We start from the raw sequence: 14,016 nt of genomic DNA, 5'->3' as shown, positions 1-14,016 counted from the left end.
CTACCAAACAAATCCCCGCGATAACGAATACAGCTGGTAACACGAGTGTTGTTTTCTCTCTATACCTGCCTGGAAGAGTGTTAGAGCGCTATTGGAGTCATCTTTCACAATATACTCCTGCAACTCTGGTGATTATCAATCAACACGTGTCAAAGTGTCACTTCCTGGAGCTTGGGCCGCCGGATTGATCAGCCATGATAACGGGTTCCACCCCGTCCACCCCGCAACCAAGGCCTGGACACTCCAATATGCCGGCGCCACTCGCAGTCCCTCCGGTTCCTTCTCGGAGCACCTATGTCACGGGTGCTTGTAATGCTCCAAGGTTATTGACCTGCCCTTTTGAGAAATAGTCTGGCTTATCGGTGGATGTAGGATAATAGCCGGATACGAGGCGATATATATTGATAGCCGACCCCCCTGTGCCTATGTTCAGAAACAGAACTCAGCTTTAAGTCACAGTAACTATTAGACTACCAACATGACGGTCACACCCTGGAAACCCCTGGCAGACACTAAGCGCCAGTCGATTCTCGACGCAATTCCATCCAAATGGAGGATCCAGGAGCCTATTCCCGCTGATACAGAGCTCCGCAATGTGACAGGAGCGTATATCCAGAAATTCCTCACCCCGCGAGAAATCGAGATCACGGAGCTCGACGCGTATGGTATCGCCGACAGAACGACTACTGGGGAGTGGTCAGCTGTTGAAGTGACTGAGGCGTTCTGTCATCGGGCGGCCCTCGCTCACCAACTCGTATGGTTGTCTTTCTACCCTCTAGGACAATGACTGATGATGGTGAAGGTGAACTGTCTGCACGAAATATTCTTTGACGCCGCCATCGACAACGCAAAGCGACTCGATGCCTATTTCGCAGAGCATAAAAAGCCTGTTGGGCCTCTGCATGGCCTCCCGGTTAGTCTGAAGGACCAGTTCCACGTGAAGGATGTAGAAACCACAATGGGCTATGTCGGCTGGATTGGCACATTCCAGGGTCTGAAAGATGACCCTAGGAATCGAGTATTCGAAAGCGAACTTGTTCGTGAACTTCGTGGCCTTGGGGCAGTCTTGTACTGCAAGACCAGCGTCCCCGCGACACTGATGACCGGAGAAACAGTCAACAATATTATCACTTACACAACAAACCCAAAGAACAGACTTCTTTCTAGCGGAGGCAGTTCAGGCGGCGAAGGAGCACTAATCGCACTAAAAGGATCACCAGGCGGATTTGGCACTGACATTGGTGGGAGTATCCGCGCACCTGCTGCATTCAACGGGTTGTATGGAATCCGACCTTCCTCAGGGCGTATACCATACGAAGGCGCCGCCAATTCGATGGATGGCCAGAACTCCATTTTGTCGGTGATTGGGCCCCTTGCTGGTACAGCGCGCTCGCTGCAGCTCCTTTTCAAGGCCGTTCTTGGACAACAGCCGTGGCTCTATGACCCGCTTGTGCTAGAGCTACCCTGGAGGAGTGAGATTGAACTGGATACACGGCGATTAGTGGAACAATCTGCGAAAGATCCTTCCAAGCTTGCATTTGCGATAATGAAGGATACTGGAGTTGCTAAGCCTCACCCACCAATCACGAGAGCTTTACAGATTGTGGAACAGACATTGAAGCGACTCGGCCACACCGTAAGATGGATCAACCTATGTTTTTCAAAACAAGCTCTGACTCTGGACCATTTAGATTATCGAATGGACCCCTCCTCCGCACATAACCGCCGATGAGATTGCAGTATGTCACTCAAATCAACCCAAGTCGGCCATACCATGTTGCTAACAATCCCCAGGGCACCGTTTATGGTATGGACGGGGGTGCAGATGTTCAATATCACCTCGGCCTCGCTGGGGAGAAACCTGCACCGCAAGTCATACTGCCTGCTGGGCTTCCCCAAAAGACAGCGCAAGAGGTTGCCGGGATCAACGTCGCAAAGCGCGAGTACCAGAAACAGTATATGGATTACTGGAACTCTACCGCTCAACTCACTGGTACAGGCAGGCCAGTTGATGCCGTGGTTTGTCCCGTTGCGCCTCATGCTGCCGTGATACCGAATCGCTATGACTATGTTGGGTATACCTCGTTTCTCAACTTGCTGGACTACACCAGTGTAGCGATCCCGGTGACGCATGCGGACAAGAGCGTGGATGTAGCTCAGCCCCGGGACTTCTTGAGCGAGGTTGACGAGAAGTTGTACAATGGCTGTAAGTGCACCTGTCCATTTCTAATGCTGCGGCGCTGATAGGATTAGATGATGCGGATGTGTACGATGGGGCGCCGGCTGGGGTCCAACTGTTCGGGCGGCGACTGCAGGAGGAGAAGATGCTTGTATTGGCAGAGTATGTTGGAGCAGCTGTCAAGGCGTAGATTGAAGATAGATGTACCGAATAGAATGAATTAATGCGGACTGCGCAGTTGTTTGTAGAGATCGCGCTGGGGGACCGAAAAGCTTGGCGGCGATCGTCGTTCAAGATTCTCGTGTCGCCTTCAACTTCATCTTCAGCCTTCGTCTCCCTCCGCCTCGCTCTTCTCCTTTCCTCTCCCAACCGCCCCTTTGTCCGCTCCTTCACCCTCTACTCTTTCTTTGTCCCGGATTCTCCATTGTATTCTCCCTCCTTCCAGCTTTCCTTTCCTCGCGTCGTCCTCCTATTGGGCGGCCCTGGTCCGGCTCACTCAGTCCCACCCACGCCCTCATGCATCGTCGCCCACCTGCAGAATTGACCTAACGCTGTCTCTGTTGTTTCACGCCCACGCGTCTCCTTCAAAGTTCCACCGCGCCCGCCCATTTGTGACCACGAGAAGCCTCGCGCCCTTGTGCTACCATGGAAGACGGCGCGTCCTCTCGCCCAGCCGAGTCTCCTGAGGACTCTGGCCCCGGCGAAGAAAACCAAAGCCTCGCTAACTCGTCGAAAAACCAGCAGTCCCAGAAGGACCGAAAATGCCAATACTGTAACCAGGCGTTTACCTCATCCTCCCTTGGCCGACACCTCGATCAATTCCTCTTCAAGAAGAAGCCAGACGGCATTCACGATGTCGAGGAGATCCGGCGCATTCGCAGTGGGATCACCCGGCGACAGGCGCGGACTTCGACTGGCAAGCGGGATACTCCTGAGCGCGGTTTGGGGAAAGGACCGTTGGATTCGCACCAGGCTGGGGAATCCGGGGGCAAGGGTCCCATCCGGATGATGTTCAACACGCCAACGTGGCATGCGACCGGTGTGATCAACGACATCCCCAACCCAAGCCAGTCACAGGAATCCGCAGCGTCTCGCTATGCGGCTTCTCAATCCCGTGTCGGGCCTTTAGCTGCAACGGATCTCGGGACCCGGGGTTCTCACGCTAGTAGCCCGGATACTGTGAGGGCGCTGGAGCTGGCCCTGCGCGAGGTCCTGGATAACATCAAAGCCGCGACGTATGTTTCGTTTACTGCTTCAAGTTGAACTCGTCTAATCTGTTGTCTTCTAGTTCGAGAACGCGACCGCGTATTTCGCCGTTCGAATTCGATATTCAGGTCCAAACGTTCCCCTCCCTCTGCCTACAACTACTGCCCCCGCCTCCGACGCTGTTCTCAACTAACCCGTTTCCATCGGCGACCTCCTTGCCGATTGACCCACCGGGGCCAGATCATCACGCAATGGTAAGCAATGCGATCCGTTCGAAAATTGAGCAGTGGCAGCGCGACCAGCTGTCCGCCGAGTCGGCCAACAGCTCGCTGCCTGGAAAGTCCAGCCTCGGGATGGATTCGGGAACAATCCAAAGAAACGCGCAGCAGCACGAGGAAATGAGTCTGCGGCACCTTGAGCTCGCATTCAAGCATTGGGTGTCGCTTCCACATGAGGCGCGGAGAGAAGCCTGGCAGCTTGAGATTCTGCGCGCATTCGCACGTGAGTCTGATAAGCGCAAGTCCCTCGACGACCAGCTGGCTCGCGTCCAGCAAGAGGCCAACCAGTTGCGATCCCAGGTTGAGAAACTTGGTTCGTGTCAGTGGCCGCGAGAGTTCGCCCTCTTCCCTCCGGAAACACTGCCCTTGCCGCGCGACGCCGCCCGGGAGCTCGATGCCAAGGAGAGCCAGGTCAGCCCGAGCTCCGCGCGTTGGGACTACGAAAATGTGGTTGCAAAGTGGAAGCGGGTGGTCATGCACGACCGAACTATGGGCCGAGTGGGCGCTGCCGCCAGTCCTCTACCAGACGACTCTGTCAGCGCCAACAGCGCAGACGCCAGACCAAGAGCCATGCAGCCGCCCCCAGCATCTACGCACAGCCCAAGCGCCGGACCTTCGCCAGGCCAGCATCCCCCTTCGCCATATCCGTCTCACGAGAGCCCGAACTCGGGTCCGCAGGCCAAACGCCAGCGTCTCATGAACGGCCGCCATGCCAACGCCCCCAATGAGCCATCTGCAGGCCCAGCAACACAGGGTGGCCCTGTCTCATCTACCTGGAATCCGAACCCGCAGCCGCAACAGCATGGACCATCGACGCTTTCGAATCCTCCCCCGGAGTCTCCATCTTCAGCTGGTTGACATTGACAAGTCTGACACTACCTGACTGCTCTTTCATATCCATATCCACTTGGAAAGTAAATCCATTCCTTGTATATACTAAATGTACTCCGTACTAGTTAGCCAATTATCATAATCCATCATCAGTTCGTTAATCAATCCCAAGATATTTGTCCTGTGTTATCCTGTGTCATTAACCCTTCACACTCTTCCTCGTCCTCCGCGCACTAATCCACCTCTTCGCATCATTAACGCCATGCAAATAAAGCCACGAGAAGAAAAACACCGCCGCGAAATTAAACCCCACGAATGCCCAGAAAATCCCGTAGTTGCGCCACTTGTGACTGTAGTAGACGTTGAAGTTCGTTGCCTGCCAAACCATATCATATTAGCGTCTCCTTTATAGTACCATAGGGCAAGTAAGGTAGGGTAAGTATGAAGAAAGGAGAAAGGGAGACGTACAAACTGATCCCCATCGCTAAACTGACAATACGCACACATCCCACCCCCAGCATCCCTCACATACCCCGTCGCAGCATCCACAAACGCCCCCGCATACTCCTGACAAGTACTCAAGCCCGGCGGGAGGGAAAAGAAGCTCTCCTCGCGCTCCACGCACTCCATGGGGATATTATGGACGACAACACCCAGCAACCCCTCGAGCAGGTAGTGGAAGGGGGTGAGCCAGTACATCCACGAGCGCCAGAAGGTGGGCAGGGCCATGTAGGGCACGACGACGCCGCAGAAGGCGACGATGAATGTGAAGAAGCAGGGGACTAGCAGGGAGGCGAGGAGCTCGTTTGGCGACAGGGCGGCGATGAATTGCCCGAAGCTTACGTAGAAGAGCTCGAAGACCATTAGGAGCATCCAGACGTAGCCGGAGCTGAAGCTGTCGCGGGGGAACCAGATGCCCCAGTACCTGTATTGTTAGTTAAATAGGGGTTAAGGAGGGTTGGGGGCTTAGACGGACCAGCAGTTGAAGTATATGGAGCCGGCGATGATGGAATACGGCAGCTCAGGCAGGATAGCAGAGGTTACGAATGCGGTCCAGTGGTAGATCTTCGAGTTTGCCTCGCGGGACTCGTAGAGGCCGCGGAAGTGTAGATAGCGAGGCTGCAGCTGTTGGATGAGCGGCGGACAGATGGTGAGGGTCATGAAGACGGAGAAGAGGCGGGATTGCATGTCGATGTAGCTGTTACCCAGGTGCCAGAAGGTAAAGGTGTTGAAGAGGCCGGTGAAGATGTGCAGGGCGAATTTGCCCTATCATATCCTTAGTCTGCAATGTCATAGATGCATGTGGGATAGGGCTTACAATGTTGTATTCAGGCGTCCGCCAGTACGCAACAAACGACCGCTTGGTGACAGCCACTACCTGCGTCCATATGGGCATGGCATACTCGCGGTCATCATCCTTGTTTCGTTCTTTCTCGTTGCTGCGGCGAGACTCGATGGTATGGCTGATTTCGTCCGAGAGCTGCTTGCAGTTCTGCGAGTCGGCCCAGACGTCTCCCCAGTCCTGGCCTCTGTATTCTGGATTGCCGGCGCCGATAACCTCTAGCATGTACTTGGCAATGTCAGCTAGGTAGAGGAATGGGTAGATATGGAGCTACCTCTGCCGGATTGGCATCATCAGGACACTTCTTGCCCCCATTCTGCTCGAAATAGCGAATGAGCTTGGAAGAGTCGGTCCCCAGTTCACCGTTATAGACAGTCCTGCCGCCACTCTGCAGCAGAATCAAATCATCAAACATCTCGAACAGTACAGCAGACGGCTGATGAATGGTGCAGAGGATTGCCTGTCCAGCATCTGCCAGCCGACGAAGGAAACGAACAACTATCATCATTAACTGGAATTCTGAAACCATGATTGAAGTCCACTTACTGTTAAACGCCGCAAGAGAATCCAAACCCGAAGTAGGCTCATCCAGAAACAAAAGCAAAGACGGCTTACTCGCAAGCTCGACCGCAATAGTAAGCCTCTTGCGCTGCTCCTGGTTCAGCCCTACTCCGCCTGATCCTACCGTTGCGCCGGCGATAGGCCTCATTTCCAGTAAGTCGATGATCTTCTCGCAGTAGTCGTATTTCTCCTGGGTCGGGACTTCTTTGGGTTGCCGCAGGAGGGCCGAAAAGCGCAGCGATTCTCGGACTGTGGCAGTTGGCTCGTGGATGTCTTGCTGTTCAGCGAAGCCTGTTGCTCGTTGGAAACTCCGAGGGAGTGGTCTTGCTTGTAAGTACGTAGATATAAGAAGGCAAAGGGTTAGGGCTACTCACTTGCCGTCAACCAGGAAGTCGCCCGTGACAACACCAAAGTCCAGTCGCTGGGCCAGGGCATTGAGAAGAGTTGTTTTACTGTAATTATCAGTCTCACTTGAAATAAATTAATTAGAGAAAAATGACTTACCCAGCCCCGGATGCCCCCACCAGCGCCGTCAGTCGACCAGGACGAACATACCCCTGGACATCTCTCAAAAGCCTCTTCTTCCCACCACTAACAGGAATCGTATAGTTGACGTTCTGGAAAGTAAAGACAGACGTGCTGCGCGCAATACCCTCAACCTTGGTATTACCTTTGTCGTCTTCCATAGTCATATCCGCATTCCCGTTACTCGTCCCATTCACCCCAGACTCAACATCACCATTCGGAACCTCCTTATCTTTATGCTCAACAGCTCTCTCAACGGCCCTCGGTGCCTCGCCCCTCTTAAACACCGTCACCGAACTACCGCCCTTATTCGGCTTCTGCAGCTCCATCCCAACCATCGTCAAGACAACAAAGAACACAAACCACGCAATGATAATACCAAAGTTGCGCCACAGATGCGAGCGAGTATACGTATACGCCGTCTTGATATAGTCCGCCCCCTGCACTGTAAGTTGGTCGGGTGTACTTCCCTGGATAGCGCAGGTTTGGTGGCCGGACTGTGCGCCTGGCCCGTCGGGGACGATGCTAGGCGGTACGCATTGGATGTCGAGGTTGTAGAATTCGTTTGCCATTATGCCTTCGAAGGCGTATTGCACGGGGTTTATCCAGATCAGCCATTTGAGCCACGGGTGCATTTTCCAGGGTGGGATTAGGTAGCCTGTGTAGACGACTAGGGCTTGGATGGCGACGCCGGTTAAACGTGTTGCTATATTGTTAGCAGGTTAAGTAGGCTGAGGTTTAGATGGGAAGGACGTACCGACGTCTAGGGACGCGCTGAGGGATCCGATTGTTCTGAAGAAGGAGTACATGGTCATTGTGAGGATGAAGATGAATAAGAAGTTGATGAAGAACTGGGACGGCGTTCGCTGTAGGTTTGCCATGCTGGTGAAGTTAGCTGGTGTCAGATATAATACTAAGCAACGTACAAGTATACGATCAGCTCGAACAGCGTGACCTGGACGAAGATTATAGGGACATCGCACACCACTTGAGCCACGGCGTATGCGGACGGACGGTAGAACGAGCTGCCTCTATTAGCCTGGAATCGCCTCTATCGTGGAATACTTACAAGGTCTTATGTTTCAGCATGACTGGCCGATGGGTAAAGACGTCTGTGAGTTCAGCGAGAGCGAGCAGGGCGTTGAACAGAAGGACGAAGAACATGACGCCTCCTCGCGTGAAGACACCAGCACTGTATGCATTAGCCGTGCCCTGATATGATATTGACTTACTTACCTCGTTTGCTGCAGATTATAGAACAGACTCCCGATGATGAGGGCCTGGAAGGTGAGAATCCCCCACTTCCCAACAAGAGTCTGTCTGTCTCCGTACATGATCATAAACTGTCGCTCCGTGAGGATGAGGACCTGCTTGTAGAACGGAGCAGTGTAGTTCTTCTTGGGCGCCCTCCTTCTCGCTTCCTCCCGCTCTTCCTCTTGGGCCTTGACCTCATTCTCAAAGTCCTCTATATCACTCAGATTCTGCTTATAAGCCGGACTGCCACGGTACGCCTGCTGAAAGTCCTCCGCAGAGCGAGGGATGCGGTCTTCCCAGCCCTTCCTCACCCTGCGCGCATTCGGATCACTAACAGAGGTCAAGAAATCCGGTGTTGTCCATCGAGGCGGACACTCAAAGCCCAGTCCCTCAAAGTAAGCCCTTGCATGCTCTGTGCGGCCAAAATACGCACACCTCCCGTCCTCGATCAGCACGACTTTATCAAACTGCTTATACAGGTTTTCCGACGCCTGGTACAAGGCTACTAGGGTAGATGCATGCGCCATGTTCGTCAGACTCCGCAGACTCTGCACGTACTCGGAGGCTGTACTCGCATCGAGGCCCTTGGTTGAATTATCCCAGCACTGCGTGCTCGCCTTTGTGACGAGTGCTTCGCCGATGGACACGCGCTTCTTCTCGCCCCCCGAGACGCCGCGCACGATCTCGCCGCCGACTTTCGTCCCGAGACAGTGCTCGATCCAGAACAGTTTGGCGATGGTGGAGAGGAAGGTCTCTTGGTACTCTTTGGGGGATTCGCCGGGGAGACGCGAGGCTTTGTCGGGCGTGCGGGTTTTGAGCGCGAACATTAGGGTTTGCCGGACTGTGAGGGTTGCGTAGTGCAGGTCTTCTTCTGGGTTGTAGAGGACTGTTTCGTTAGTATAGAGTATTGGAATGGGGTATATAAGTGTATTTACCCTCGGAGCGGTATCTGTCTTCCATGGTGTTTGCGGATGTCCCGCCATACGAGATATCCCCTTGGACGCTTTTATATCCGGATCTCTGATTCCCAATCGTCTTTAGGAACGTCGAGCACCCTGAGCCTGGTCTGCCCAGGACCAGGAGCATCTCTCCTGGTCTCACGCACCCCTTATCCGTTAGCAGCAGCAACACTGCAACACTGCACAAGACATACCGTGAAATCATCCAAAATCGTCCTCAACGGTGCACCACCACCCCTCCCCTTCGTAAACACCCTCCTTATCAACCTCGGGAGTCCCAGAAAGATATCCGTATTCGTCGGCTGCAGCGCCGCCCCAAGCCCAACACCCTTGACGGTCAAGTTCCTCCACACAACACCAACATGGCGCGTCTGCTCCTCGTCGGAATTAGCCTTCCGGTCATGTCCGAACATGCGCGAGACCAGGCGCACGATCTGGTCCGCCTCGTCGGACGACTCTTTGTACGTGGAGCTCGTGGTCCGGTGCGCTAGGGCGGTTGAGATTTCATCTTGGGTGAGTGGTCGGCCTGCCGCTGTGCTCTGGCGGGTGAGGTTTGGTGTCGTCGAGTCATTGCGAGGACACTCGTTTGTCCGGATAGGTGCGAATGTTTCGGGTGAGTTGGTGTTGGTGTTGGTGTTGGTATTTGTGGATGGGATGGATGCGGTTTCCGATGTGCCGGCGGACTCCGCGGGGGAAGGAGGTTGGCCAGAGAGGGAGTTCCTGAATGGATCGTGATAGGCGCTCTGTTCCATGGCTGTTGGATAGGGTTATGTGGTGTGTAGAAGTCTACATGGGGTGTGGTTGTGGACGGGGCAGGCTTGATATATTGGATTGACTATGATATCAACGACACTTAACTCCGGACTGACTCGATCGTAATCATAAGTAACAAGCTGATTCCGATCGGACTCGGACAACTTGAGATCCGACATCGATGGACGGAGATGAGTTGCTTCCGGGTGCGTTCATCATGAAGTCATCGCCAGATCAGGAGATATAATAATATAATTACACAATACTCGATCGGGAATTGAATGGTATTATGGCATGATTCATGTTGCAACTGTGGTGATGCAATTATTTCATGTATAAGACAGCAGGATATTCTCTGTATACTCAAGTCGAGGCCGTCTATACGTTCATATATTTATGCATTTATGAACGCATTATGACAAGCCCTAGGTCAATCACCATGACCATTTAAATCCCAATGACGTATACAATTCGTCTGACAGTGCCTTGATGGATCCTATACTCTGGTCCATGAATAGTTCTGCCTGTTTATTAACAGAACTCCCATTAGCCTGGGGCCAAACAGCCCAACAAGGCACACCGAGGCTGCAACATTTTGGCTATCTTGGCTGCACATTGGCCATGAGTTGGCAGATTTCTTCAAGGACTACATTGAAGCCCTAGTCACTGCCATAACACTGCCTGAATCCAAAGCTCATCGACATCCCCGTCAGCTGCAGGTCCCGCCTGAGCGACCTGACGCCGATCGCCCAGAGCGTGAACTGATCTGACAGCCAAGCAGAACAATGTCGATCTGGTTGGATTTTACCTTTTTTGGGCACCAGATCGTTTGTGGCTCCACCGTCCAGTGGGGTCGGACCGCTTGCTGGAACGTACTTGTGGTGTGGAATATGTTAACAGTTGAGGGTATATTGAAATCTACCAAGGAATATCATCCACCGTCGCCATGCGTCTATCCTCGCCATGCGCCTCGACAAAGCTCACAATATCCCCCAACGCCTCCCTAGGCACATCGCCGTCCGCATAATCCTCCTCCTGGAACCCATAGATAATCCCATCCACCCCCGCCCACCCCAGCATCATGTCCACCCTCTCCGTATCCCCCGCCGTACTCGTCCACCCCATCACAAGCCCTAGCTGGCCCTGATTCCTCCCATCCCGCCCATGCCTCAACCCAGAGCAGGTGTAATACTCCAGCTCATGGCAGCTCCCAAACTCGTACTCCAGCTGCGGCCACCCGTAGTCCATAATCCGCTGCAACGGGTCGAGATCCGTGAACTCTTCGTAAAGCATCATAACTTCCCCGGCGTCCCCGCTTAAACACAGCGCCTCGTTCGCATTCACCGTCTCGCTCATCACTTCAAAGCCCCGACTGTCTTCTGTCTGGTAGAACCCATACAGCGCCCTAACGCCCACCGGCTCGAGTGTACTCCGTACAAGATCCCGTAATGCTTCAATCGAGCACTCGCTCTCCTCATCCTCGCAATAGTCCGGGTTCTTGATATCCAGCCACACGAAGATGATGTTCTGGCCGTGCGCGCGCTCGTTCGCGATGAAGCTGAAGAGTTCGTGCGCCGTTGCGCCGGCGCTGTCGGCTGTTCCGGTGTGGTCGGCCCACCACCCTGAGTCCCAGGCTGTGAGGTCGACTTCGAGGGCGTTGGCGCCGTGGGAGAGTGCGGCTGTTACGGCGGATGGGCGCAGGACGCGGTGGGCGATTGCGTAGGTGGGTTGTTGGGGGGTTTGGGGGGCTGGGGGGAGGGGAGGGGAGAGGAGGCCTGTTGTGTAGAGGAGGTGGTGGAGGAAGGTAGATAGGGAGGGCATGTCATCAGTTGAATGTAAACATCAGTGGATTGAATATGAATGGGGTAAATGTAAATCGAAGGCCGTGACTCGTTAGAATGTTAAGAATGTTAAGATATGCAGGCAGGATACTGAAGAAATCCAGGACAGCAGCAATATATAAGTTACCCTCAAGCGCTTACGAACTGCTCCCCAGATCTAGTAGTCTACGTACGCGGACCAGACTAAATATTAAATACAAGGCTTGCGAGTGCACTGCCGATATTTCCGACTACGCCTGGCTGTATTTCCGATTCTGCAACGGAGGCCCCGCTAAGAGTAGTGCACGCAGAACACCGTCTAATAATGCCTTAAGTCCGGACATCTGGCTTCCGAGGAGATACAGAGTAAAAAGTATGTGCTAAAATGCAACGAGTCAGGGCGCCAACAGCTCTGCGCTGGATGGCAGTGTCCAGTTATTTAGGGCTCTTTAGGCACCCAGTTATCGCAAGCCCACTGCGACGTCGCTTACAAAGTATCGAATGGGAGGCGCTAACAGGGTTCGTTGAGCATAAGCCTGTTGCATTTGGGCCTGATAAGACTGTGCACGGCCAGTATTCTGCTATTCTATTTGCCATTTGTTATTTGGCGCCTGGACTGATCTTGTACTGATAGTGGAGAGAATGGGTGGAGCTGTTGACGAACAGACCAAGAGACAAGACAAGGTTTCAGGAACTGGACCTGACAATCCATAATAGCGGTCAGTTAAATGAAGAGTTAAAAAAGTGAATATTAAGAACTGAAGAGTGAAAAAGATCTGCCTGGAGGTGGAATAAGAAATCTCACGGTCGGAGGGGCCAGCCACAGTGTTGTGGATGCACCGTGGTTCGCCCCCCGCAAGGTGGTCCCATCTTTAGGGCTCCTTCGTGGACTTGCGAGGCGAATAATGAACAGTTATATCGACTCGCAGCCCTTGGCACATGACGCCACCTCTGAGGCGTCAGATCAAACCAGGCCAGTGGGTTGGGAGATGCTGCTGTCGGTGGATGCAACCCTAACTGGGCAAGTTGCACGTGCTCTAACAAAAATCTATCAAATGATAGAGATATTTTCTGATCCTCTTAATTAAATGCTATTCTGATGTCAGTCCAGTCAATTCTTTCTGCCTGATATCAGGATCACGACACAGCCAGCCTCGCATTCGCACAGGAGAGATACCTCGTATTTGGCAGCAATGATGCCGTTGAGTAGTTCCGCAGGAGGGGCTGAAGGATGGGGCCGGAAGTCAGTCTGGTTGAGGTTGATTGCTGGTGCCTATATATGTACTTTATCCTGTCGGTTACAATATACACATTCATACTCTGTACAGACAAAGACCCGGCTGTGGGGTTGGGGGCCAAGGACCATGATACATGGTCAGTACTCTAGTTACAGGATACAGCGCAGTAATAAGATGGGGTTTTAATCTTGGCGGCCAGGGCTGAGGCGAGGCTATAGCAACGCCTTCATTTTGCACGATTGGACAGGAGTTCTGCAATAGGACCAAGCAATGCCATCGTGGCAAGATTGATGGCTTCTGTCATCGCCAGATCTTACAATCCTGGGTCGGGGCAAAATACTGGCGCCGTTTTGTTCATGTCTGCCATCCAAAGCAAGCCTAACTTGAAAACAATAATCAGGCCACTTGGGCTGGTCAAGGAAAGTCAGCCCCCATCCGGGGAGTCGCTTTTCCGGCCATTTCTTGCATACTTAGTGATAGTCCTGTCAGATCTCTTTCAAGGAGTACTGATGCGTTGAGACAAAGTTATAGAACTTTTGGTAACCCCCCCCCCAATTAGCCGGAACTCGCCCATCGTAACCATCTTGGTCTGACCCGTCAAGCGACCAGCCTGGATCGATCACCCAAAGTCACGGGTAGTAGCCTTCGGGGTATGAGTCTCGGCATTCGGGCGTTACAAAGAGGAAGACAGGTTGAAGGATGCCAGATTTAAGGCCTCCTTGATCCCGAATGGTCCGGAAGTCCCTTGGCAAGTCAGCCTTCTGATTATTGACATTGAATAGTTAGTACTTACTGGCGTAGACGCCCGATATCATCCTCACGGCCGTCAAATTTAATAAACTCTGTGTGCTTAGAATCCCGAATTTCCTCATTCCCGAATTCCACCAAGGGTAGGTCGTCGACTATTCGATGGAATTGTTGATGAAAATAGTTCCATTCCGGCGAACCATCCAGGAATGAACAGTAGATTCGAAATCCCCAGGTCTTGTCACCACCTTGGTCTATTATCCTCTGGACAAGCCAAGCACACTACTTCATTTTGGGAGCCAAGAGGGTGAGTCTATAGATGA

At 53.1% G+C, this 14,016-nt stretch overlaps 4 protein-coding genes across 4 annotated transcripts; 2 read left to right on the top strand and 2 right to left on the bottom strand.

Moving 5' to 3' along the window:
• The first annotated feature begins 67 nt into the window (after window positions 1–67).
• Window positions 68–2,424, top strand: gmdA (putative general amidase GmdA). Its single transcript, XM_040812411.1, has 6 exons — window positions 68–322; window positions 373–754; window positions 803–1,636; window positions 1,692–1,739; window positions 1,795–2,206; window positions 2,249–2,424. Exons 2-6 carry the CDS (start codon window positions 479–481, stop codon window positions 2,251–2,253), a joined length of 1,575 nt encoding a protein of 524 aa, XP_040667995.1. The 5' UTR covers window positions 68–322; window positions 373–478; the 3' UTR covers window positions 2,254–2,424.
• A 400-nt stretch (window positions 2,425–2,824) lies between these two features.
• Window positions 2,825–4,521, top strand: ASPVEDRAFT_131913 (uncharacterized protein; the record flags this gene model as incomplete). Its single annotated transcript, XM_040806872.1, has 2 exons — window positions 2,825–3,414; window positions 3,468–4,521. The coding sequence occupies 2 exons, from the start codon at window positions 2,825–2,827 to the stop codon at window positions 4,519–4,521; spliced, it is 1,644 nt and encodes a 547-aa protein (XP_040667994.1).
• A 172-nt stretch (window positions 4,522–4,693) lies between these two features.
• On the bottom strand, window positions 4,694–9,887 carry ASPVEDRAFT_83742 (putative ABC transporter; the record flags this gene model as incomplete). Its single annotated transcript, XM_040817441.1, has 14 exons — window positions 4,694–4,870; window positions 4,963–5,419; window positions 5,471–5,760; window positions 5,813–6,064; window positions 6,111–6,334; window positions 6,383–6,720; window positions 6,772–6,849; window positions 6,902–7,628; window positions 7,680–7,804; window positions 7,849–7,947; window positions 7,992–8,114; window positions 8,159–9,062; window positions 9,112–9,283; window positions 9,330–9,887. 14 exons carry the CDS (start codon window positions 9,885–9,887, stop codon window positions 4,694–4,696), a joined length of 4,524 nt encoding a protein of 1,507 aa, XP_040667993.1.
• Window positions 9,888–10,806: 919 nt separating this feature from the next.
• On the bottom strand, window positions 10,807–11,709 carry ASPVEDRAFT_83741 (uncharacterized protein; the record flags this gene model as incomplete). The annotated part of the gene is made up of 1 exon (XM_040817439.1): window positions 10,807–11,709. The coding sequence occupies one exon, from the start codon at window positions 11,707–11,709 to the stop codon at window positions 10,807–10,809; it is 903 nt and encodes a 300-aa protein (XP_040667992.1).
• Between the last annotated feature and the right edge of the window lie 2,307 nt (window positions 11,710–14,016).

This window comes from Aspergillus versicolor, assembly GCF_001890125.1.
Source record: "Aspergillus versicolor CBS 583.65 unplaced genomic scaffold ASPVEscaffold_5, whole genome shotgun sequence".
Lineage (NCBI taxonomy): Eukaryota > Fungi > Ascomycota > Eurotiomycetes > Eurotiales > Aspergillaceae > Aspergillus > Aspergillus versicolor.
The sequence above is the reverse complement of the archived record's forward strand: the minus strand, read 5'-3'. Positions and strand labels throughout refer to the sequence as shown.

Excerpts from the sequence above, each read along its gene's own strand:
- gmdA (XM_040812411.1), top strand. The coding sequence starts at position 479 with ATGACGGTCACACCCTGGAAACCCCTGGCAGACACTAAGCGCCAGTCG. Across the intron at positions 755-802 it reads CGGCCCTCGCTCACCAACTC|GTGAACTGTCTGCACGAAAT; the intron begins GTATGGTTGTCT and ends ATGATGGTGAAG. Across the intron at positions 1,637-1,691 it reads TGAAGCGACTCGGCCACACC|ATTATCGAATGGACCCCTCC; the intron begins GTAAGATGGATC and ends TGGACCATTTAG.